At 39.9% G+C, this 25,747-nt stretch overlaps 1 protein-coding gene across 7 annotated transcripts in view; it reads left to right on the top strand.

The window, feature by feature from the left end:
* kcnc2 (potassium voltage-gated channel, Shaw-related subfamily, member 2) overlaps positions 1-23,264 on the top strand; it is a 91,078-nt gene extending 67,814 nt beyond the window's left edge. Inside the window, exons 2-5 of one of the 7 annotated variants that reach the window (XM_069713169.1) lie at positions 6,480-7,413; positions 10,539-10,709; positions 19,167-19,258; positions 20,346-23,264. In XM_069713169.1, the coding sequence (XP_069569270.1) occupies positions 6,480-7,413; positions 10,539-10,709; positions 19,167-19,258; positions 20,346-20,408 (1,260 nt within the window). In that variant the 3' untranslated portion in view covers positions 20,409-23,264. The other 6 variants (XM_069713165.1, XM_069713164.1, XM_069713162.1 and 3 more) reach the window with 6 other exon arrangements.
* The last annotated feature ends 2,483 nt before the right edge of the window (positions 23,265-25,747 follow it).

The following is a 25,747-nucleotide window of genomic DNA, read 5'->3' on the forward strand; positions in this document are numbered from 1 at the left end:
TGAAGTTGTACTGTGGATAATGTAGGCAGAACGTTTGGACAACCAAGAAGAATGCATGAAATTAAAGAAGATAACTCTACTTCCGCTCATAGACTTTATATAAAAGTGGACATAACTTTCCAGTCTGAAAAAGGAGGCTGATGCGGAAGTGCCGAAAGCTGCAAGACCACTGAGTGTTTTCTGGCCGTCCATCTGAAAAAATTCCCGTCATTAACTAAAAAATAAGTTGCAAAAAGACGTGCAGACACGACGTCTGTTCGGTGCTGCAGTCAGGTCACAGTTATCGGCGGGACGTAGTATCACCAGTTGTCCAATGAGATCAAGTTAAAACAGTGCTTGCTTCTCCCCCTAGCTCCTCCCAGTCCAAATATGGTCACCATCAGCTCCAAACTGCTCAAAATAGCAAGATGGCGCCAGCGAAAATCCGAACTCAAGGCGTCATAACGGCTGTTCACACACCAATGGGTGATGTCACTGTTGTTTGCTGCACTGATGTTTATCCTTCTTGTTTAACAATGTCTAGGAGTGCAATACTAAGTCCGTAAAGTATTCTTCTCTATTCTTCTTTTAAATAACTGGGTTGCCAACCTAAACATTTCAATTGATCATTGAATTGACATATTGCATTGATCGACATGACAACCATCAGTCTACATCCCTGCTCCTCCACGCCCACAATCTGCTGACGATCTAACCCATCCGCATGGGTGAACAAAAGACTCCTCTTGCAGGCGAGCATCAGCCTATGCTAATCAGTGAAATCAGCCTCTACAGTTATTACTTTTAATGAAAACCTACATGCATGAAGGTCACAGGTGTGACCTCTGCAGCAGCCACCTCGGCACATTATCAGCAGACTGAGAAACTCTTCGGCTAAAAGCCTTAAGTGTAATGAAAAAAGGTCTGAAAAGTGGGGCTGGTCCTCGAGCTAAATTAGATCTGCATTGTTCAGAGATGAACCGTCTGCGCTACATCTGCCCTGCGCTGCCTTCAAAGAGCATTACAGAAGTACAGGACTTATTTAGCATGCAGAGTGTGTCTGCTGGAAATCAGGATGTTGAGAAGCATGTGCTTTTTGCAATGACATGGTGGGTTAGCCCCTTTGCATTTTTAATGTCTACGATAAATAACCTTGTGAGACTAAGTGTGTGTGTGTGTGTGTGTGTGTGTGTGTGTGTGTGTGTGTGTGTGTGTGTGTGTGTGTGTGTGTGTGTGTGTGTGTGTGTGTGTGTGTGTGTGTGTGTGTGTGTGTGTGTGTGTATAAACAGGGGCATCAGTGTGTGAACCGGCATGTTAGTTAAGACGTTATGCATGTGCATTTTGTGTCTGGCCGGTGTAATGTGACATGATTCAGATGTTACAGGATGGCGTGTGCTGGGGAGGTGATACATCCTCACTCAGCAGACACGAACGGAACAAAATTACCGCCCAGCACGAGACAACAGTCGTTATTAGTTGGCGCAGCATTCGAGCAGCCGAAGGAAACAGCTCGGGCAGTCCTGCTGTTCGTTTCCAGCCAATGTCATGATAAGAGGAAGATGGAGATAAAGACACAGGGAGAGGGGCGTGGTGAGATAGAGAGAGCAGCAGGTGGAGGATTGTTGCCTCAGGAGTTTGCATGTTGAAAGGAAAAAAAATCATCTAATACAAAAAAAAAAAAAAAAAAAAAGAAAGTCTGTCACCTGTGATTTTGGAGCCACTATGGCTCAAATGGTCAAATGGTGGCTCAAAAAACATTGAAAAGCATTTTTGTAGACTGCTGAGGTAAAAAAAAAAAAGCGCGACATGCTGTAAGTGCGGGACATTTAGCATTTCATTTTTCATTTTCAATTCAATAACAGGACAAATGATCAGTTTTGGCCATTTGCGTCATGTGTCATTCAGGATGGTTGAGACACTGTGTTCACTGTACAACTTGCATGTATTCAAAGACAAAGCGAAACATATGACTGCAAAGTTGGTCATGTCTGTTTACAATATAGCCCTCTGTTTTTTTCTAATTAATGGCAGACTTTGGCTTTGAGGCAACAATATTTGTTTGACTTTTAATGTAGTCCCACCTTAAGTATGCACTTAGGTTTTGTGTTTTTTTTTTTGTTAACCTCTTGTCATTCCCAGGGCCTCGAATACTGCAGTTTTGTTAAATCTTCTGGCTTCACAGAGAAAAGCACAATTTTTGTGCCTGTGCCCTGACTGGAGGAAGGAAGTCATGTGATGGAGGATAAAGAGTGACCACGAGGCCACATGAGAGGTGCTGGTTGCATGAGCAAGCAAAGTTAATGTGGATTTATTTTAGATAATGTAAGTAAGTGAACTTACAAATGGTATTTTAACTTATAACATATGTAAATGATCTCAATCCAAACCAATGTATTTTCTTAAACCTTAACAAATGGTTTTGGTGCCAACAACCTAAAGCCCCTTGTGTGTATGTTTGAGACGCCAGCAGGCTTGAATAGAACGGCACCATTTCATGTCCTGGGATGAGAATTGGTTTGTTCTTTAGAAATGACATATTCACTCACAAACAGAGATGTTTGGCCTGGTCAGCGTCATCTTGTCTGAAGGTACACAGTGTATCAACTACTCAACCTCAAAACACAAATTTATGAGTTATTTGTAGGTATTAAGCCCTAAAAAACTACAGCCGTACGCTGCTTTCCAACCAAATGGAAAATGTCTCACCTTGAAAAAAATGAAATAGCGATTTCTTGATTTCAGAACTATTAATATGACATCATATGCTGTCTGCCATGTGAAACTGAAGTTGTTTACATCTGACATTATGGAAATCTTTGAGTTTGGAATTCAGTATGCTCAACTTGGATACTTTTGACCCCAAACGTGAATGAAGCGCAGTTCTTCTAAAACATGTGAAACTATTGAAGTAGAATTGCATTGAAGAAACTTTACACTGTGTCTGTTTTTTTTTTTTTTACAGAATATCAGCATGTAATAGAAATAAATGTGAAAATAATTCCATGGGGCAGCTGATAGCAAGAGTCAGTGGAGTTTCTGTGATTTGCAGGTGAAAAGATGTTTAGCTATGAAACTATGAATATTATTAACTAGATTTATTTCAACACTTAACAGTTCATGGTAATATTTTTAAGCAAATCCAAAGTAAAAAGTGAAATCTTTCACATACAGTCCACTGTACTGTGCAGTGTTCCTTTGTAGGTTCATAAGTAATTACAGGAATAGTGTCTCAATTACTACGGCCTACAACCTGGATCAGTCTGTAGTCGAACGGCAAATAGACCAATTTCTATATAATCCTTGCAGTAACCAACTTTCTACTACTACTACAACTACTACTGTATGTTCCCTACCATGGATATATATATATATATATATATATATATATATATATATACACAATTTTAATAAATATAAAAGTGAGATCCTGGACTGATTCTAGGATGTAGCAGTTAGATGGTGTTGAGAGATGCTGAATAAAGTCCACTAACTAAAGGTGTTAATTGCATCGTGCTGTGGATTTTAAACAGTCTCAGTGAAAGATGATGAACACGCACACTCGTAAGTCAATAAAGCCACATGTATAATATATACAGAGAAGCAGTAACATGAACGCACGCACACAGTTCAGGATAAGGGTGACCCAAATAGTGGCAATGATATTTCGATAGTGTGTGAGTCACGCAATCCAAAAACAAGTGTGAAACAACTTCTTTAGAGCTCAGTAGGCAGAGCGCACCAGTGGACGGATTGTGGGAGGAAGGTGGAGAAGGAGCATAGTAGGCTGCGTGTGTGGAAATCTGCTCCGTCTAGCTCCCGAAGAAAGTGGTGGATGTTAACAATTTGAGGCCGAGCTTCATCCGGGGCAGAGGAGTATCTGGATGTGAGCTGTGCGTTGGACAGGTGGTTTGATGAATGCTTTGCCAAAGAAGACCAAAATACAAGATGTGTTGAGCAAAAGAAAAAAATATATTCTAAATGACACTCAATGGGCAAATTCCAAACCGGCCCCCACGAGGGTGTACACAGTCTCACTCCGTTCAGCCGCATTAAGTGTCGTTCCCAACCAACTGCCCTGAAGTGGTAGTGGGTGATTCAGCCCTCCATGTTGGTATCGATGCAAGCTAACAAACCTCGCTCCCTGAGAGGTGTCGCACTGCTGTAGAGACCGGAGTGACACGCCACACATGTACAAATGTTAGTTCCATACGGTTATATATAGGGTGTAGGGACCGGATTGGAATTGGGCCACCATGTAATACCGTTAACTGAACCGAATGAGCTACAGTCTATCAACATGTTATCATTTTACTGTCGACATGTCAAATATAATCAATACATTTTATTTCAACAAATAAGAATAATCAAGTTGTTTTTTTTTTAAATAGAACAAATGCATTTTGCATATAACACTCCATTGTCAGTGTTACTGTTATTGCTCTGAATGAGTGACGGTTGTTGGTGACTGCTCCGAAGCTCACTGCTACTCATGTCTGTTGTTTTCCCTTCTCGACAATAACATTTTAATGAATTGAATATTGTCTGTCCCTGTTACCTCGTCTAAAGCAGGTGACTGTATAACATCTCAATGAAACCTCTTTATTTCAGCTTTTTTTCTTCTTTTTTTTTCATTTTGGCAGTAAATATGAATATGAATGTGGGTGTTACCAAACAGCACCCAAGAGGATCCTTGTCTCTGCTTGACTTTGCCTTTGGACACTGCTGCCCAGGCACACACGGGGGGGCGAATGAGAAGAGATTACTTTTATCTGTCGCCAATTTAAGACCGTAAAACCTGTTTTATGTCTTACAGTGCGACCCAAAATAAGTGATCACAGGCAGTGTTGGAGATGCCAAAACATTTTTTTTAAATATCAGTAATGACAGAGATAATGTTTATGATATAATAACAAGTTTTTTTTTCTTCACAATTGCATCACAAATGTCCAGCTTAAAGGTAAGGGTATGCCAGCCAAAAAATTGTGATTGCAGTCAAATATGTTACCAGTGAATGAGTAAGAAATAAGTCCTATTTGATACTTAAAATTAAGGTGCAACAGTTAATATTATATTTTAGTCTGAAAAAACAATCTTAACTCACTAGAAACCGCGAATGGAGTTTTCCCAGTTGACATTCACATCCAACTCCAAAGACCATTCTTGAGAAGAATCAAGGGGTATTTGATGGAATTTAATGCTCTTGACTAAATTGTACAGTGAATCTTGATTCAAGAACATTTTGCCAAGCCTTTCTAACTCTGTGTCCTTTATAGGGAGTTTAAGCAATAAGTAACAGTACAAATGTTCATCCTCCTTTACCGAAAGGAGATTTGTCTTTTTTTTTGTTCATTAGGAAAACTTGAATGCCTTGCTTTTGGAAATGAGCCGCAAAGAATCTAAACTGAAATTCGCAAACGTCTATTAACCTTAATATCTGTAGTCACAATTACTGACAGCACAGGTTATACACAGTACTGGTAGATATTTGGGTTATAAAGGTGCACACATTAATGCCCAACCATTCTGTAAGTGAAGTTCAGTTTATTAAACTTGCATTTGCAGTTTGATGCATGTCCTTTGTTTTTGCTGCTGTACCAAAACCAAAACCACCAGACCAAGGGACATTCAAACCATGAAGTTTGTGTACCGTAATAAGTCTAGTAGGCATAAATGCACTTACCACTATCCCCAAAAACAAGTTGACTGGTCTTATTGACTCAAATCAAATAGGTCCGGGGATCGGAACCACTACAATGGGTCACAAGATAAATACGTTTGCTTCTGCTTTGACTTACATTTCCTGACCTCTTCAAGTCTCTGAATAGAAAAAAAGACTTATTTATTAAATTATTATTGGTTGAATTGTTTTTGATGAATGCATACAACCTGTGATAAGAAGTACCAAGGTTTGGAACCACTGATCCACATCGGTGCAGTGCTTCATCTTTGTGCATTTCTGATACTTCAAGGCAACAGGTAAATTCTGTCGTACCCGACACTACATAGAAAGCAATGACACGGAACTGTGGTATAACTTAGCAACACAATAAGAGATTTACACAAATGTCCAAAAGGCAAACACGGAAAATACATATGGAATGCAGAAGAGGTTTTTATTTTTCTCTCAAAGATTTTGAGGTCTTGTATTTGCTAATCTACTCACCTACTTATTTTACTACCAACTGCTCAAAATTAGCAGTAGCAGAAAATGTATTTTTACTGCCTCTGCGTTCCCATGTTATCTTTCCACCAGGAGCACAGAGAAGTGTGTGTTTATTTGTTGCTCTTGCTAATAGACTGTTCCTCTCTCTGGAGTCCTTTCAAATTGATTTAAGTTAATTAAACACGTCTGAGTTCAATCTCTTTTTCAAGAGCAAATTAATTGATTGATATTGGTGTTATGTTGAAACCTGACCCAGTGAATTGAATGTCAAGTAAAATGTAAGAGATGGACTGAAAATAACATGTGTTTTTCTCTTCTTTCTTTTCCTCTCCTGCAGTTTATTGCCTTTGCATCTTTGTTCTTCATCCTGGTCTCAATTACCACCTTCTGCTTGGAGACTCATGAGGCTTTCAACAAAATCATCAACAAGACAGAGTTGATGCGAAACAGCAGCGTGCCTGACTCGGGTCCTCAGTATGAGATTGAAACTGACCCAGCGCTCACATATGTGGAGGGCGTTTGTGTCTTCTGGTTCACCATTGAGTTCCTGGTGCGTGTGACCTTCTGCCCAGTCAAGTTGGAGTTTATTAAGAGTCTTCTCAACATCATCGACTTTGTGGCTATTCTGCCTTTCTATTTGGAAGTAGGGCTGAGTGGTCTTTCTTCAAAGGCTGCCAAGGATGTGTTGGGTTTCCTCAGGGTGGTGCGTTTTGTTCGTATTCTGCGTATCTTCAAGCTGACACGTCATTTTGTGGGGCTTAGGGTGCTTGGCCACACGTTACGGGCCAGCACCAATGAATTCCTGCTGCTCATCATCTTCCTGGCGTTGGGAGTGTTAATTTTTGCCACCATGATATACTATGCCGAACGAATCGGCGCAAGGCCCAACGACCCCACTGCTAGCCTCCACACCAAGTTCAAGAACATCCCCATTGGCTTCTGGTGGGCCGTGGTAACCATGACGACATTGGGCTATGGTGACATGTATCCAGAGACCTGGTCAGGCATGGTAGTTGGTGCATTGTGCGCTTTAGCTGGTGTACTGACGATAGCCATGCCTGTGCCCGTTATTGTCAATAACTTTGGGATGTACTACTCCTTGGCCATGGCCAAGCAGAAGCTGCCCAAGAAGAGGAAGAAACACATCCCCCAGGTGGTGCAGGGGGGGTCCCCCACCTACTGCAAAGCTGATCTCAACACCACCTGCAACAGCACTCAAGGTGACCTGTGCCACGTCAAAGGGAGCAGGGTACTAGAACGCAACCGTTCAGGTAAGACCATATGGCCATATGGAAGAGAATATTATGAGCAACTTCAGCTCAGCAGTTAAATTCAGATTACACTGAAGAGTATTAGTTATGTAGTGACAGTAAACACAATTCACCAGGGACCTCATCTCAGGCAGAAAGCAGTGGCCATTTGATAGATTCCCCCTGAGACTAGAAATGGTTTCCCCTTGTGATCCACAAGCACCACAGCAGCTCCTTCACAGAAGACTAAGTTTTTTTTTGCCTTGCAGTCTTCATCTGCAGTTGCCACAGGGATAAGGGAGGCAAACGCAAAAGGTACTGAGAGTACGACATGGACGTGTGAAAGAGCTCAGGCTGATAAGATATCAGAGTCCTCGTTGTGTCTAAGTCTTTCTTCCAGTAGGGATTGTTAATTTGTTATTCCGACTGTATGTGGTTGATTTTTCCTCTGGGCCTGTGTCAGTGTTTTACTCTGACACATTTAACATTGATGGAAATTAGTGTCAACCTCAGTGTACCGACTGTCTTTGAATTCTAGTGCTAAAATTCCTGAGGGTACATGCACACATTGGGCTTCTTCCAGTCTTTTTGATTATTAAGTCTCAGTACCTTGAATTGAGTAAATAAGTAGAGAATAATTAATGTCTTTACTGAATGCACAAACAGAATCAGTCAGGTTTAGTCACCTTTTTGTTTTTATTCCAGGTTGTTTAGAATACAGTCTGCAGAGTTGCTTTCCTTTTCAGTGTCCTTTGGATTGCTGCATGCTTTATGTTTTAGCGTGAAAGGTTTTATTCAACATACAGTACATATACATTTTGGTCACATGTGAAGGAGGGTTCTGATTTCTAATATATGGTTTCACTAAGACTAATGTGAGGCCCTTAAAATCACAAGAAATACCCTTTTTGACTATTCAGAGTATTTAATTCATTGTGGTGTTGAGATTACTATATCATGATATCTGCATTATGTTGATCATTTTTATCAGCAGTATTATCTCTCCTATCTCATGAACCCAGGTCAAACCAAAGGTTCACGATGACACAAAGCTGTTTGAGAGCGTTGCAGTGTTAACTTGCCTGTTTCAGCTCGACTTTGTCTGACCGTGTCGCCTGCAACTCAGCTTGACAATTCTCAAGTGGGCAGTTTTAGAGTAGAGGTCACGATAGTTACGTGTTTTTTCTACTCATTAGACGAGACCCCAACTCCTCTAAACATTAGAACTGCAAAGAAAAAGACGGGAGAAATTGACAAAACAGACGAGATCTCCTGTCTCAAATTCACGACATTAATTTGCTGAAGCTCTCTGTGTAATCTGTTAAAGGGCAACTCCAAATTTTCTACCCACTCATTTTCATTTTCTTTAAATCTATGTTTTCGACATTTCATGTCAGCAAATGCTGCAATGCTGCAAGTAAGAGTTGGACACTGGCAAACTGCAAGTAACTGCAAGTTTCAACTTATCTTGAAGACATTTTTTTGGTCTGAACTGGCCCTTACGTGTTGTTGACCCTTCCCTAATCCCCTCTGCCAGCAGCAGGTGTCCAGTTGTACTGTAGTTTAGCAACCATAGTTCATCACTGCAGGACTGTCAAGCTTATTATTTGTTTTACTCTCCTACTTTAAAGTCTGAGCTTACATTTTCCTTTTCATGCTTACAATATGAGAACTACAGGACATTACAATATAAAAACAATGGTGTTTCTATATTTTGCATCCAAGTTAGTTTAATTTTCTACATGGGTCATCATTTAACTTTTTAGCACATTGTCATCTTCCTTAGATTAGCTGTGTAGTGAAAGCTTGGCATAACATGTGCTATAGACCTGTTATATAGCTATATAGCCTGTTATGGACTGTCATCCAGAAACTATTAAGAACCCATAAAAGAGCAACACTGGTTTAATTTAATTTAATGGCCATCTGTGAAACTGCCACCTCATTTTTAGTCGATGGAGAGGAGCTCCATGTTCACCAGATGGGATCGAGCATCCTGGGTGACACAGCTCCACAAGAGGAATGTGTTACTCTGGCCTCCTTTATTGTAATTGATGAAACATGTCATCCAAATGCAACATTTATGCCTCTTTAATGTGGCTGAACAGTTATTGGACAGAGGCAACCGGGCGTGGCTTCGTAGGTGATAATACGATAAAATCATCGTCACCTTTCAGAATTATGGGGACAACAATCTAATCCTTTATATGTAATATTTTAAATATTGTGAAGTGGGTTATATGCAAGTGTCCACAAGTAAAGACAGAGTTATTTTGTATTATGTGGCTAATAAGGAAACAATGAATCATTGTCATCCACTGGAGCACTACACGCCATCTGACCTTTGACCTCTGCTGTGCTGCATGGTGCTTCGTGTCCTTTGGTGCAGCCTTTTTATGTTGGAGTCTGTTTGATGGTTGCCGTGACAGCTATTCCCCCAGGCTCTCCCATTCCCTTACCCATAAACCCTCTTTCTCAGCTTATGTACAGACACAAACATAACACTTGGACTTGCATTTCCCTTTATTGTTCCCAAGAGAAAATATCATTACTAACTATAACATTTTACTGGCAGATGGTCTGGTGACAGGTGGACATGGATTCATCGAGATTTTATTGTTTTTATTTTATTTTACACTTGATAGTGGTTCTTCACAATAAAAGCAATCAAATTTGAAAGCAACATTTATGAGTACGTTTTTGTTGTTGTTGTTTTACAGAAACATTGCAACAACAAAACAGCACAGGATTTTTTTGCATGGAGTCCAAACCTGCAATCATAACTTATTGTCATTTTTATGTTATTCTCTTGTTACCGTTATTCTCAAATTTATTGTGCAAAATTTACACTGTAGAAGAGATTAAGCAAACTCCCACCAAAGAAAAATATCGTATAAACAGAGAAATATTACTAACTTTAAAGTTGCACAGGGTTAAAAGCCATATTGGAGGAGAGTAGTTTCAGTTGCCTGGCAACTTGTACATATGATGGAAAGGATATGATTAAAACAGTTTATAACTCTCATATTATCTAATTATTATCTGTGAAAAAGGGAAATTATTAAAAACTGAAATTGAATTTCAAATGTATTATGGAGAGAAAAGGCTAGTAAGAACATGTAACATTTCTGTTTCCTTCCTCACAGTTTTGTCAGCAGACTGCAGCGGGGGCAGTGACCTCACCATGTCTCCAGAGGAGAGGGTCCCCATGCGAAGGTCCAGCACCCGGGAACAGGACCGCCGGAGTACGGGGACGTGTTTCCTGCTCGCTGCTAGTGACTACACCTGCCCTGCAGATGGAGGACTAAGGAAAACAGGTAACTGCATGAGGAAATTCAACTGTTTTTCTGTATGACTTAGTTGAACCAAGAATAAATATTTGAATGTAGAATAAAAAATTATTAGACACTCATTAGAAAAGAAGAGTGATTTAAAATGGATGCAATGCTTTTGTTGCGCGCTCTTGTGCATTAATACAGATTGATGTTTGATTCATGAGGCATCACTTATAGGCCTGGTTTTAGTTTCTTCTCCTTTTTTGTGTGACCACTTGTTTTTTTTTCAGTGTGAAAACTATAAAAAAAAAAAATTAAAAAAAAAAACCGGTCAGAGCAGTTAATATTTTGTAAGACTGAAAAGACCTTAAAAAACACAGACATCAGTCGAAATCCTCATCAGCTGATCCGTGTCCTTAGTGACTGGGACACCAACATCCCTGGAGGGGGGAAGGCTGTTTGCTCAGCCATAGTCAACCTCAGGTAACGCAACCTGTGGGTCTGCTGTTGCAGCTCTTGGCAGTGACACAGCACAATTTTTTGGCAATTCTGAGGTGCAAACGTGTCCATGCAGCTAACTCAGAACTGTTGATTTCTCCACAATTTATTCATGTTTTCTTGTTGCCTGGAAACACTTGAATAAATTTCTGACCCAGTGTCTCACTTTTTTGGCTTTTCCCAGGTTCATTGCCCATCTACAAGCCCCAGACTAAATGCGCAGTGTATCATCTGCCTCTAAGGTGATGATACACCAGCAAATATTTCCAATATTTCACTATCAGAGGTTAAAGTAACAGATTTGAATCATATCAATTCATAAATATTTTGGCTTCTTCATTTGTAACATTGTAACAAGTGCTGCTACATGAATAAAAACTCACATCTAACGGCCATCAAATGGATCGATTCATATTCAGATCAACCAAAAACAAGTCTCCTAAAAAGTTGTGACGCTATATAAAATGTAAACAAAAATATAATGTGATGATTTGAAAATCATGTAAACCCATACTTAATTGAAAAAAGAACAAAGACAGCATATCAAATCTTGAAACAGAAATTTGGGTTTCTGAAAAAGATATGCTCATCTTGAATTTGATTGCAGCAACACATTTCAAAAAAGTTGCGACAGGGGCATGTTGCATCACCTCTGGCTGCAAGACCTGGATGCAGCGACGAACTGTGTTTACAGACATTGGTTTTCTGAAGGGTTTCTGAGCCCATGCAGTGATTTCCACTCCAGAATTGTGTCTGTTTTAATGCAGTGCAACCTGAGGGCCCGAAGATCACAACCATCCAATATTGTTTTTTGGCCTTGTCCCTTGCCTATATAGAGATTTCTCTGGATTCTCTGAATCTTTTAATGATTTTAAGACGAGGAAATCCTCAAATTGTTTGCAAATTTAAGTTGAAGAACAGTATTTCTAAATTGTTGCTCTATTTGCCCACCCAGTCTTTTATAGTGGTGAACCCCTCCCTATTTTCACTGCTTAGAGACTCTGCCTCTCTGAGATGCTCTTAGTCATGTTTCTGACCTGTTAACACTTAACATAATTAGTTGAGATTTTCAACCAGGTGTTTCTTTTAGCATTGCACAACTTTTACAGTCTTTAGTTGACCCAACTTTTTTTAAAACATGTTGCTGGCATTAAATTCAAAATAAGCATCTATTTTTTCATAAAATAATAACATTTCTCAGTTTCAACATTGTAGTTTTTGGTTTATTTTCAATGAAATATGGGTTCTGTTTTTATTTACATTTTACACAGCGTCCCAACTTTGGCAGATTTATTTCAGGGGACCTTTCCCAAATCTAATAAAAAATTTGAAAGCCTCTAATATCTCGCTAAACACAGACTTTGTAGCATCTGGGACCAGTGTCAGTCCTGCCACATTCATGTGGTGGGGGAGGAAAGATTCGTATTTTATGACTTCTCGTCATCAAGAAAGTCATTAGGGCAGCTCCAAGCCTTTCCGAGATGCTGCTTCTCACAGATTACAAGAGATTTCCGTTGTCTTCCTTAATAAACGTGAACAACAAAACAGAAAAACACAATGCTATGCTTTAACGTTAGCTACATTACATATATAGTCGTTTAATTTAAACAGTTTATTAGCTGCAGTTTTGGGCAGGTGACAGTTAAATACAATGCTCATTAAACATAGCGCTATGCTCATGTCAATTCATTTTTGGCTTTAATTAGCTTTAACAAAGGGACTTTGGTTGATATGAGACGTCCTTGTTGGCTTGCTTATGCCACTACATAGTACCAAGTCAAATATATTGGAACCTTTAGTAACATTAGACATAATTACACTATTTAAAAATGACAAACTAGACTAACTTCAATATGAGCTGAATGCAACATAATGTTATTCATAACCCAGCATAAATGTTGTTAGCTAATATATGCCAACTCTTGGCTCTGGAAGTTAAGCTGAGCTCGGTTACATACAAGGCGAGCAAAATAGGTGTGCTAACATTAGCATCTTACAGTGGAAGCCACTTAGAATTGCCGCCTCCAGCCGGCCACCAGCCGGCCGCCTTCCAACTTCCAGCCCGTTTCCAGTCCAGGAGGAAGCTCCTTCCTTCAAGTGAATTGCTGGCCCATTCAAATGCCCAATAACCCTCTTATTGTCCTGCGCTGTGTGTGAATGGTTACATTGCGCGGTAGACTCGTCAGTCTCTGATGAAACTAATTGAGATCAAACGTTTTAAGCATATCCTCCTCATGGATAGAAAAAGCATTGCAACACAGGGTTCGTAGGGGCAGTCGGGACGAGGTTCACTACGTCATCGCGGGGGGATCTCATTATAGCCAAGGACCCAGCAGGGACCCAGCAGGGACCCAGCAGGGATCGGCCACGTGTCGGTCACGGACCAGTCAGCGATTCTAGAGGGCTTCTACTGTATAAAACAGATAAACACTCAATTTGACCAATTCCTTACACTTTTGCTCTTGTTCTTTGGTTTGCAAAGGCAGCATGATCTTGGATCCGTGCCCACCATGCAGAGTTGTCCAAAGCTCTACTAGCCTGTCAGGCCTACAGTATTTGATAAGCTATGACAAAAAAATTGTTGCATGAAAGTGTTCAACAAATGGGCAATTTCATATAGTGTTGTTAATGTAAAATGTTATTTTTATAATAATGAAGAAATCAATCTGCCAATCACTATGAATGGACTATGGGTCTCGTTGCACTATTGCGATGAGCAGATTCTTGATTCTGATTGGACAACCTTGAAATTTTGCTGGAAATGTTTGCTGACCATACAGCTTGACTACTGTAGGAATTGAATCAGCATACATTGTTTCTATTGAGAAATATCATTGACAAAATTAGTCTATTTTGCTGACAGATTTGTCCACTTGATATCACTGTCAGTCATCGCCTTCAGTCTTGTGCTGAGGCACCTCAGTAGAAAGGTCAGAGTCAAAAAGGGCTTCCAAACATTTTCACCCAAGCTAAAGGTCATTGTGAAGTTCACACCTGCTGAATTACCAGAAAGCCTTGCTGTTCCATGTGATTTCAAAGGCAGAAAAGGTCATGGACTATAATGTATAAACGGAGCAGCTCACACAGTTAAAATGAGGTTATACTGCATCTCATTTGATAAGTGCAAACACATACTTTCATTAACAGTCTCTTTCAGGCCACACTAAACTAATATTTGGATACCATGTAAGCCTATAGCATGTTTGTTAGATTAATTCCTCCCTTTTATCTGTAGCATCTTGAGGCATTAATATTGTGCTAATCTACTGTAAAGTGGAAGCGTTAAGCCTCAACTAATTGCTTGCTATCAGAGGCTTACTGCCGCTTCAGGAGGCTATCTGCTCGCAATGTTATTGCTCTACAGCCTCCTAGTGCCACTGCACTCTAGAGCAGACAAATCAGTGCTATCATACAATTACATTGGAAAATGATGATTTTATTAAATAGAATTTTAGCTGCCATTTCACACAAATTCTAATGAATACAATGTTTTCTTTAGTTTTACTGGTGAAGCCTTATTCTGACATACTGAGGACAAAATTTTAATAACCTGTTGATGGATTTTGAAGGTGGGTATTGAGATGGTTTAGCGGTTGAAACTACATGTGGTCCATATTCTCTACAGTGGCCCATCATGGAGCAGTCTCTCAGCCGGGCCCCTCACCCATATTGCTTTTTCAGTGTAGGCAGCGAAGTTTACCTTTGTCCCTTCATCTCTGTTATTTCAGCCGATGGTTGTCATGGTTGTCATGGCAGTCGCTGCCACACTGACGCTAATGCATAAAACAACAGATCCTTTCGAGCCGCTACTAACTGATGGCACAGATCCAGACTTCCCTTTGTTCTGCCTGCTTGGCTGGTTCTGAAACAGCCTCAGTTTAATTTACACCCTTCCTCTCTGTGAAACAAATGGTGGCATATGCAGCATGGTAATGAGGCAACATTTCCATTAGCTGCTTCTCATCAGTGTTTAGGCCAGCGGATTGGCATGCTCCATTTATGGTCTAGATGCTTTGGCTTGCTTGTTAACTTTTCCACCGAATGCAAATTGACCACCCTGCATCACATGCAGAGATTTTAGAAGTTTGAGTTGATTGTAAAGTGTGAATATAATAAATAATTGAATTAAAGGTCCCATATTTGACACTTTCAGTGACTTATTTGCCTTCTCGTTATCTATAAGAATATATTGTTGTACTTTTAAGAACAAAAAAAACAAAACATTTCAGTATAGTTTTGTGTCTCCTTTCTTAAGCTTTACCAAGAAAGCTCACTGATATCAGTGATGATTCATTGACTCTTTTCTGAGTGATGTACACCCAGGCCAACCACAGGTTTTCTTCAATCTTTTAGCTTGATAGCTCAACGATAAAATCGCTGAGGGCAGATATATGACAAGAGTTTGTGACATCACAAAGTTACGGAAGTTGAAACGGCACAGTTGAATATGGGCTGTGTGCGAGATATTTGACACTTCACTTTATGTAGCACCTACACGCGCTCCATAATCATAATAGAAATGGAAACTACAATATGGGACCTTTAAGATATTTGTATTCATCCTCATCATCATCAGTGTGCAAGCTGGATTTAAACACACATAGATAGTTGGTAATATTTGATACATCATTTGCATGTTCATATTTGAACTGTGTCTCCACATGAATGAACAGTTAATTAAAGCAGTCTTAAACGTTTTACCATTTGTTAGACATTAGTAAGAAACATAGTCTTTAAACAATTTCTTGTGAGAAAAAATACTCATGATGATCCAATGAGATGAATGACTGCTAATGTATTACTCTATTTCATAACAGTATATCTCTTATTTAATTGTTTGGTTCTCAAATTTACTTTGGCAGACTGGAGTTTTAATCACAGGCATTTCACAGAGGGGGAGCTGCTGTGGAGGCAGAGCTCCTGTGGAGGGTACCGCAAGTTGATAGTTTGACTGAGTGGGTAGAGCAGACCGGCACATCTGGGAACTTTGGCTTGCAACTCGACCCGCCCACTTTTGGAGGACAACAAGCGACACTCGCCATAGACTTTAATGTAAAATAGCAGTTCAAAACCAAACTATTAGAAAATTACCAAAGTTAAATTACTTTAAAAATGACTTAAATATGCCATGTTACGTAAGTATATGTCCACGATGCCTGCCGTAGAACATATTAGTGCAATAATCAAATTTAGTAGAACAAGCTACCTTACTGAGTTATTATCCTGACCCTGCCATAGTGCAATAATCAAATTTAGTAGCCAACTACCTTACTGGGTCTCCAGGAGAAAAAAATCATCAGCAAAATATGTTACTTTTCAGTCCTGCCCTACAAACAATATTCTAGCTTAAAATAGCACTGTGCTCTGACAACTGACCAAAGACATTATAACCAACGGTGTCCCTTTGACTTCCCTTCTTTTGGCTTGGTGCTATAAAGTCCTTCTATCAGGATTATTTTTAAAATAGATGAAAAAAATCATAGATATGCATTGTTCACAATATTTTTGGTGCAACTAAACACAGCAAATATTTGGCATAAGGGAAGAGTTATTATTTAAACCTGTTAGTTTTCCCTCAGAAAGGGACGTAGTAATCAGAGCCTGCTCTAAATGACGCGAGGCCGATCTGGTCTATGGAGCCAAAGGACAATATTTAGCTCAGTGGCATTTCAAATTACAACTGGTAACATAGGAAATTGTGAAAACAGAAATGGAAGTCATTTCATATTAATTTATTCACAACCATGACATTCATCGCCACATTAGCTAACTGGCTTACCTAACTACCTGTATGCTACCATGACTATTTTAAAGTCCAGGCAAACAGATATTATAGTGCTGCTAATGTCAGATCACATCAACTTGTAATTGCAAGCTGTAAAGAATGGAAAAATGTCAGCCCCCATGGTGTAATAATGGGGATTTCTGACTCCCACTTGGATAAAAGAAATACAGAAGTGTCAACAAATAAGAGGCAAAATGGCTTCTTCAGTTTCCTCCAAATGAATAGGAGCTGTTTATCGTGAGATACATGTCAAATGTGGTGAGTGCGATAAAACATGCTCACGGACATAAATTTCACATGCGCAGTTGAATTGCCACTGGCACAAGTCCTTGTGCAAAATTTCACCAACCGAGAGTTGTACAGGAAACTTTGAGCGAGAAAATAAACATCTGCACTTGGTTGTGTAGAACTGAGCAGCAAGTGCAGAAAACAGCCACCGTTCTGCAGGGCATTAATGCTCTCACTGGTCAACTCTTGTTCTGCTCATATTACTGTATTGCTCATAGTTTGGAGAAATTTCACTAGTATTCAAAGAAAGTTAGGAGAAATGAAAGAAAATGATGCAACTAGAAAGTAGGAGGACATCATATCAAGAATGAGGCTCGGTCACACCTGTCTGAGCAGTACTTTAAATAAAATGAATATGCATGGAAGATGTGAAGATTTCAGGCGACATAACTGTGGTGCATTTATTTTTATACCGTCCTAGATATCAAAAACAGAGACAGATACTTCAATTTGCACTCCAAAGGAATCACATGATACTACATACCTGCAAACTGAGATCCCTTTTTGGTGTCAACCACATCATTCACCAGAGTTGTGTGAACCCAGAGAGTTCTCAAATCAGTGAAGTCTAATGTTACCTTAAGTTGAGGTAAGTTTTTATTTTTCAAGTGAACGTTAATGTGCGTTGTTTTTGTGCTCCGTCAACAGACACAATCACAGGCTAACAGGCTCTGATAGCTGTCCAGAGTTGGATTTTTTTTTTTTATCACATATATCACACACTCCCCAAACCTATTTATATCAACCCTGACAACGGGATGTCACAAGTATTTTGAAAGAAGAGAATCAGGAATTTTAAAATGAGTTTTCCTTTATTACAATATCTGTCTCATTTATCCAATGCCTGTGAAGTGAAAACATTTCAGATGAATGTCTTCAAAAAGCATCCATTTTAAGACGGTAATTCATTCATTAATTTGATGAAAAAACGGAGTCTTCAGGAGAACCAACACAATGAATTTGTTAATAAATGTCCTTTAAATGTGATTAACTAATCACATACATGCTTTGTAAGTCTTTTTTGTTGCGGTGGTTTTTCAAAATTTAATGATGGGTCAAATTTGTAAAGGGGATTCAACTGAAGTTCAAATTATTATTTTTTTTAAGTAGATGTTTATACATTTAAATCAAAATTCACCAAAACAGGATGTTGCTCACATGTTGTATTCCAATCTCACAACACTTTAAAAGGCCTCATCTGTGTATTAAAATCACCAAATATTTCTTCAGGTGATGTAGGGGGGTATATTATATTTAAATGTAACTGCCACTGTGGTTGTTTAAAAGCCCTTTTGCTGATTTGTTGACATTTTTGCAGTTTTTATTGTCAAGTCAGAAATACAGCTTGACTCATATGTAAAACTAGGCGGTTGATACGGACAATTTTTCCCTCTTAGCAGCTCAAAATTGTTTTCAAATTAAGCAGCCTACGTTGACATCGAGGTGCAAATAACTGGTTTTTGTGTATCTGACAAATCTGCTATTTTGAATGCCATTTTCTTCCAAATTGGCAGCTGTGTCCGAGACTCCTAATTGTGAATGGGATGGGCTTGCGTCCGAGTTCTAGTTTCCAGTGTAGGTGCAACGGATATTAAAGCAGAATAACTGCAGTTCTTTAGTTCAACCCACTCAGCTAATTTTTCCCTCCAAAGCAGCTCCATTTCTAAACATGTGCCTGGATTCAGTCTGCCTTACTGCCACTGTCAGGAAATGTGCTGTGCATGTACTCACCATACAGTATGTTACTGTTGCTCTGTCTCACTCCTGTCTCCTGTCTTGACTCGGTTCACTCGGCTGGCTCGGACTCGGATCGTTGCCTGCCTGCCTGCCTGCCTGCCTGCCTGCCTGTGTGTGTTCATGTCCTGTTCCTGCACAACCACCACCTCCACCACCACCACAACCACCTTTTGTCGCCCCCTCATCTGAAGGCTATGAGAAATCCCGGAGCTTAAACAACATAGCGGGCATGACTGGCATGGCTGGTAACTCCCTGAGGTTGTCTCCCGTGACCTCGCCCTACGGATCGCCCTGCCCGCTGCGGCGCTCTCGCTCCCCCATCCCCTCCATCCTGTGAGACGTCCAGCCCTGGGCAACGTTGGCCCAAAAAAACACCCCCACATTTGACCCTCTAAAAACCCACCTCCCTTTGGAATCATATCTGAACTCTGTTCTAGATATTGTGACTGGTGAATAAGTACTTAACATTGTAGCTAAGACTAATGTTAGTGCCACCTGAGCAAGTTCTCATTTCCCCCTTTTTCCTTGAAGGTACTTGTACGTAGCTGACATCCTTAAGTAAGTAGTCAGTTCTCCTGTGTCACTTGGAATTCCCTCTAGTTCCATATTGTTGTACTTTGAGACTTGCAATAAAAGAACTCTGACTGGTGGCTTCAGACGTAGCAGCCATAACATTTAATAAAGGACATATTAATAATCAGGGATATTAGATGTTGCTATATTTAGATACTTTGAAAAAAGATGTGCTTCCAAAAAAAAGAAAGAGAGATGTCTCTTCATTTGAACCTCATACAACTGTGACTTTGTCTTTGGTTTGCTACGTTATTTTTGGGTTGGAGACGGCAGGGCGGGTGCGGGGACGGGGACGGAGGATTAGTCTTTCAGGATTTTGGTTTCGACTCACACAAGCACACATGCAGTCTGTCACTCTTCAGCCGCTGCTAGGCCTGCTCATGTTTTTGCATGGATCATCCTGTAACCATCGTCTGCAGACAGCGTTGTGAGGGGAAGAGGGACGAGGAAGACAGTGAAGAGAGCAAGAGGATTTTTTTTTTCCGATCTATCTATCTGCCCGTCTGTCTATCTATCTATTTAATTTAATGTTATTATTAGTTAAGTTGTGTGTTTTTGTGGGGGGTGTACATTCGACTTCTATCGTGTTTCATTTTGCCATTGGCTTCTTCAACAATCCACCAAGGAGACTAAAACCCTAGATTGCCAGCTGGGTGCTCGTTTCTCTCTGCATGTGTGTTTCTGCTCATCAGCTGCTCTTTCCGATTATACCTTTTTTTCCACCCCTCCTTTATGTTGAGTATTTTTCTTTGATGGAGTGCCACCAAAGCTGTTGTGTTTCTGGTTGTTTACTCACAGATAACTGCAAAGAGGTTGTCTTTACTGGTTTCACACAAGCAGAGAGCAGCGTTCTATCTTAATGGCTTGAGGGAAGGCACCGCCATGGTGGAAAGGTAACGTCTGCTGGGGTTTGAGGTGGCAGGTGGCAATGCGAACCCTCTCACCTTCTTGCTCATGAATTATGATTTGTGTTGTTGTTTTTTTTATGTGTGCACAAAAACAGGGGTTATTCAATAATCGTTAACAAGAGATGCCTGTATTTTATTGTAGAGCAAAAGAGCTGTATGTTCTTGAAGGCACCAATAAAGGTGCTGCTTGTAGCATTTTATTCAGTGGATTATTGCCACATTAATACAAACAAATAAATAGAATTATTGTGAACAACAAAGATAAAAAAAAAAAACAATTAAGGAGATAATATGCATTTTGCATCATGTGCCACCAGGTTTGGTTGAAAATTTACATTATTTACACACCAAAAATGTATTTGTTTATTGCTAACTTTTTTCAGCTTCTGCTCTTTTAAACAAACACACTTCATATTAGCCATCACCAAGGGCTATCAACTGCTCTCACATCACCAAACCAAACAGACCAGACCTGAATCCCCTCAAAGCAGTTCAGAATTTCTCATATCAAATCTTATGTTAAACTCAAGGAGCCTTTTTGTTTTTTGGCTGCAGGGCTGCATCTTTTATTATTGACGAGACTTTTTTTTTTTTTTTTTTTTTTTTTACCACGACAGGCATAAATTGCCTCAGCACACCAACAGGTGTGAGACAGCAGATGTAACTTAACCATGCAGCACTGTGCCTCGCCCATCCCTACATTATGTCCAGTATACAGCAGAAGGTTGCTTAGCAACTGGCTTGCAGCTCGATGCATCTTACACATAGCTCGGCAAAAAGTCAAACAATTAAAAAGAGGAGCTCTCGCAAAAAATTGTCTTTGTCTGTACACCAAATTATTGAATCACCCCCCACTTAAACACACAACAGAGATTTTATGATTCTGAACCTGTGCTTATAGATCACCATAGATTTGTACTGTTTTCATTTCTGTGCATTTAAAACAGGAAGTGTGTTCATGGCCAGCTCTTCTGAAATGATGCAGACAGATGATGCATTTCTGTTACTTAGAGATGTTTTTGTATTTTATTTAGATAATTCATTTCCTATTTGAATGACGGTGGGATACGACTGTCATCAGTATGAGGGCCTATTGCAGTGGGATGACCCCATTTGGAGCCATAGGGCCACTCCTACGGGACAATATGGACGAGGACGCACACAAAAGCCACTGACTGACAGCCACCCAGCTCATGGCTGAGCGAGCAGGACGCGAACTGAAGGATCACAGTGGAACTCGTTTTCCTGATTTCTCTTCTTGTTTTCCTGTTTCTGAACTCTGGAGGAAAATAAAAGAGAGCAAAGCAAACGGAACACGTCCTTCGAAGAGACTATCTGCTGTATAGATATTGCTCCTGTAAATACAATGACAACACAGCACATCTGGGCCACGTGGCTCCGTCCACACATCTGTCTTTTGATAGCGAGTCAGGTAACAAGGTGGTTGGTTGTTAAGTTGCGCTGTGACACTCAACGTCAATCACTTTTCTTGCTGTGGTAACCCTCCTCGCAATAAGTGTATTAAAATGTATCAGTTAAGGCACTTTGTGTTCTAAAAATGGAGTGTATTCATATATGAACTTCTACATAAAGTATATACAGTATAGAGAGACAAATGTGCTAAGTTGAATAAATGTGACATTATGGTCATCTCTGCTTTCGTTTCCCTTGGTAATTTCAGTAGGTTAATTGCTCTGCTGTGTAAATGTGTGTGTGCGTATCCTAAAACTCCAGGGTAAGATGTGTAGTTTGAAAGGCCAGGTCAGCGAAGACCAGTGAGTGGACTTGATGCTGTCACTCTTCCAGTTAGTTTTAGCACAAAAATGAATGAGACAGAGTTCCCCTGTGATGCAGCTGCCGTTGTTGAAGTCCCCCTCCACCGTCCTCCCCGCCAGGCATTCAACATGCTACTCCCCTATGTTAGTGCTGCAGATGTCTGTCTCCTCACAAACCAAATTCTTCTTACCACACTATTCCTCATAACTTCTGGTGGCTAAAAAAAAAAAACTGCATAACTTGATTCTTCCAAACCTTTCCCTTGTGGAGGGGTGGAGCAAAAGTGTAGCAGAAATTTACCAAGTTACAAAGTGGGACTTCTAGAATGGCTACAACTGCACAGTAGCAATCCCATGTATCCAAACAATCAGATCGGATTTGCAATAAGCACCCGAAAACAAAAAGCGCCGATCCACACTGTGATTTCAGCAGCCCGTCAAATCAAGAAGGCAGAAGGAAAGTTGAGAGAAAACACAGCTGTAAAAGCTGATAGGTAGGACTGTCACATTGGTTGTGACCTGCATGGTTGTAGGCTAGCTGTTCAAGTGTCACCCTGTACCCACAATCCTCCTCATGTAGTACACACGCTGCTTTACCCTTTGAATTGTCAAAGGGCTACCGTTCTTTGTGTATTTCTAGGATGACGTTGTGACTTGAAAAAAAAAGGTGTTTATTTTTTGGAATCCAGAACATGTATTTTTGTGTCTTACTGTTGAGTACATTGCTCTTACCTGTAAAAGTCATGGTAGTCTGATGCTGTGCTTCTCCATCATGTCCTCAAACTGTCAGGCTTTTGATCCGAGTTCATGTTTTGTATGTTTTACTGTGAGGAAAATTCTAGTTTGAAGTCTGTATTTGTGGAGCCTTTTGTTGGCATTCTAAAGTGCATGCTGAAAAAAAAAAACATTATGTCAAATTGTAAAAAAGAAAAAAAAAGAGATGGCATACTGTATATCACGTTCAAACAATGTGTATAGAGTAAAGGTAAATTATATGTGAGAGATTCACATAAACTATTTATCTTTTAACTAATGGTCTTCTTCTTTGCTTCATTTTCTTTCTCACAGTGAGTTTGTGTTTACTGAAACATACAACTACAACACACTAATATGGGTTCATCTTCAAAGTAAGATGTCATCATTTAAATACATCTGTCTGTTCTATCGCATCAACCAAAAATATATCTTGATGCAACATTTACCGTTTTTAATTTTAGGGAAAACAAAAAGAGAAACGTTTGAGATTAGTTTTTGCTGATTATTTTTATAAGAAACTGTTCCATTTCAAATCAATAAATATTCCAAGCATACCAGTGAATGAAACCACCTGCTAATGGCTGGTTCCCTTTGCACCTACCTGCAGGTGCAGCTTATAATACATTTATTGTTGTAGCTTGAATTCATTTCATATGTTGAATTGTAAGCATGCGTGCTTTGTATGTACATATGGCCTGCATTACTAAAACAAAAAAAAGGTTATGCGAGCATCTGATAAAAATGTGTGTTCATCAGTCATCTCCAGTTAAACATTGTCTTTATTTTCCTTATACCTGCTACGTCATGTGGTCAAGAAAATTATAGGAATGCAGAGGTTTGAAAGACAAAAAAAGGACATAATGATGTCCAGCAGAATGATGTTGCTCAAAATCAAACCTGTGTGACGGAAAGGCTGTGAAAAACAAACTAAAGCTCTGTGGGGGGGCTCTTTGTTCAATCCTGCACCTCCCCACCACCTTCCTGCAGGGTTTCTGACCCTCACCGGGCTGCTGCTGCCACGATACTGATCAGTCTGTGTTCTTTTGGAAATCTTGTTTTTCCTGCAGGTGGAGTGGGAAAAACAAGACACATGGAGAAGTTTCAGAATTTTTAATTCTGTAAAATAAGTGCAAATTCAAGTACTGGATCTGTCACACAGCTCGCGTGGCCATTGCAACTGTTGCAAACCAGATGCTGGAACATGAGGCTTCAGAGCAGGATAAGAGATGAAAACATAAGTGATATTTAAATAAGAATTATGGATTTCAGTATATAACTAAACACAATAATATTGACCAGTGATGGTGCAAGTGAAAAATGTGGGATTTGTCTATGAGCCTCTAAAATGTGCATCAGCCCAGTTAGTGTGGAGCTGGTTGTTGTAGCAGTACTGTAGCATTTACTCTCATGTGTGTTCAACCCCACATCAAGCCTGGTGCTGCTGTAAATGTCATTTCCCAGTGAAAGTAAGAAGCAAACAAAGGTGGTGGTTCCTAAAAACAGTAGTCACGGCCAACGTGGATTTCTCCACAGGTCCAGGCGTAGATAATGGCGAGCTGGCGCCTTCCTCTCCCACTTCCTGTGTTCCCTGTTCATTCTTCAACTCACGTCCAGCAATCAGCACCACTTGGCGCACTGTATCTCTGAGACAACCTTACTATCTTTACTCCCGTCGCCATGGAAACAGCCACAGACGTGCCAAAGCAACGTAAACAGCCAGAGCTGTGAGTGTGTTTTTCAGGCCAGGACCCCCCTCCTTCACCCAACCTCCACCTCACTGCTTGGGGGGGAGGAGGGGGTTGCCAGCTGCTGAAAATCCAAAATACGAAATTCGTGACATGAATGTTGCATCAGATGTTGTTTTAAACTTCTTGGTTGTCGCTTGGTGAAACACAAAGAAACACACACTTCACTCAGACCAGCCTTAAAGATTCACCGTGAGACAGCAAAGCACTTATCTGTTGTAAATATATTAAGCTGGGGATCTTTTAACATTTTGTAAAGTCATATTTTGCACACTTTACTTTCATTTAATTCAATATCTGTGTTAGTTTTAAAGTGAGACAAGACTTTCATTTCAACATCATTTTTAAGAGAACGCTTTCACTCAACTCTTGTAGATTCACAACTGGAATGAGGAACATACTGGTGAGTCTAAATTTGTACAGCTGAAAATGCAGTGTCCTTTAGCACTAAAACCATTCGATTTGTAAAATTCCCTGTCTTCATACAAGCGTAAGCCAGATTTCTTATTAACTTCAAACTGTACTATTTGAATTTCTGCCCAAAAATTGCACCGTTGCAAAAATTGCCATTACAGTTGTGTATTACTTAGTGTATTAGTCAGTACTGCAGGTGACAGGTGTCTGACAGGGCTTCACAGGACTGTGCACTGTAAGTGTGAAAGTTAAATAAGAACTGTATGTGCTACACAGAACATGTTGTCAGTTTCATTTTATCACTGTTCATTCTAGTCCCCAGCCTGAGGACAACAGGAGGACCTGAAACAAACAACAAGCCACCATCTTTGCGATATAGTCCTTTACTACATCCCACGTAGAACAAGCTGCAAGACATGAAGTATATTCTGTCACCCACCACATTTTTGTTTTGAAACGCATTAACTTTTGAAACACTTTTGCTATGTTAATGCAGAGATAAATCTCATCTGCGTCAGTGATTTTCATATACAGGCCTTACTTGAGTGGCCCTACAGGTGGATAAAATCAGTTTCAAGTTAGGTAAATCTTACATCAGAAT

Source organism: Brachyistius frenatus, unplaced genomic scaffold (assembly GCF_029030835.1).
Source record: "Brachyistius frenatus isolate BFR_SWC_R1_liver_20210118 unplaced genomic scaffold, ASM2903083v1 Contig_116, whole genome shotgun sequence".
Taxonomy (NCBI): Eukaryota; Metazoa; Chordata; class Actinopteri; family Embiotocidae; genus Brachyistius; species Brachyistius frenatus.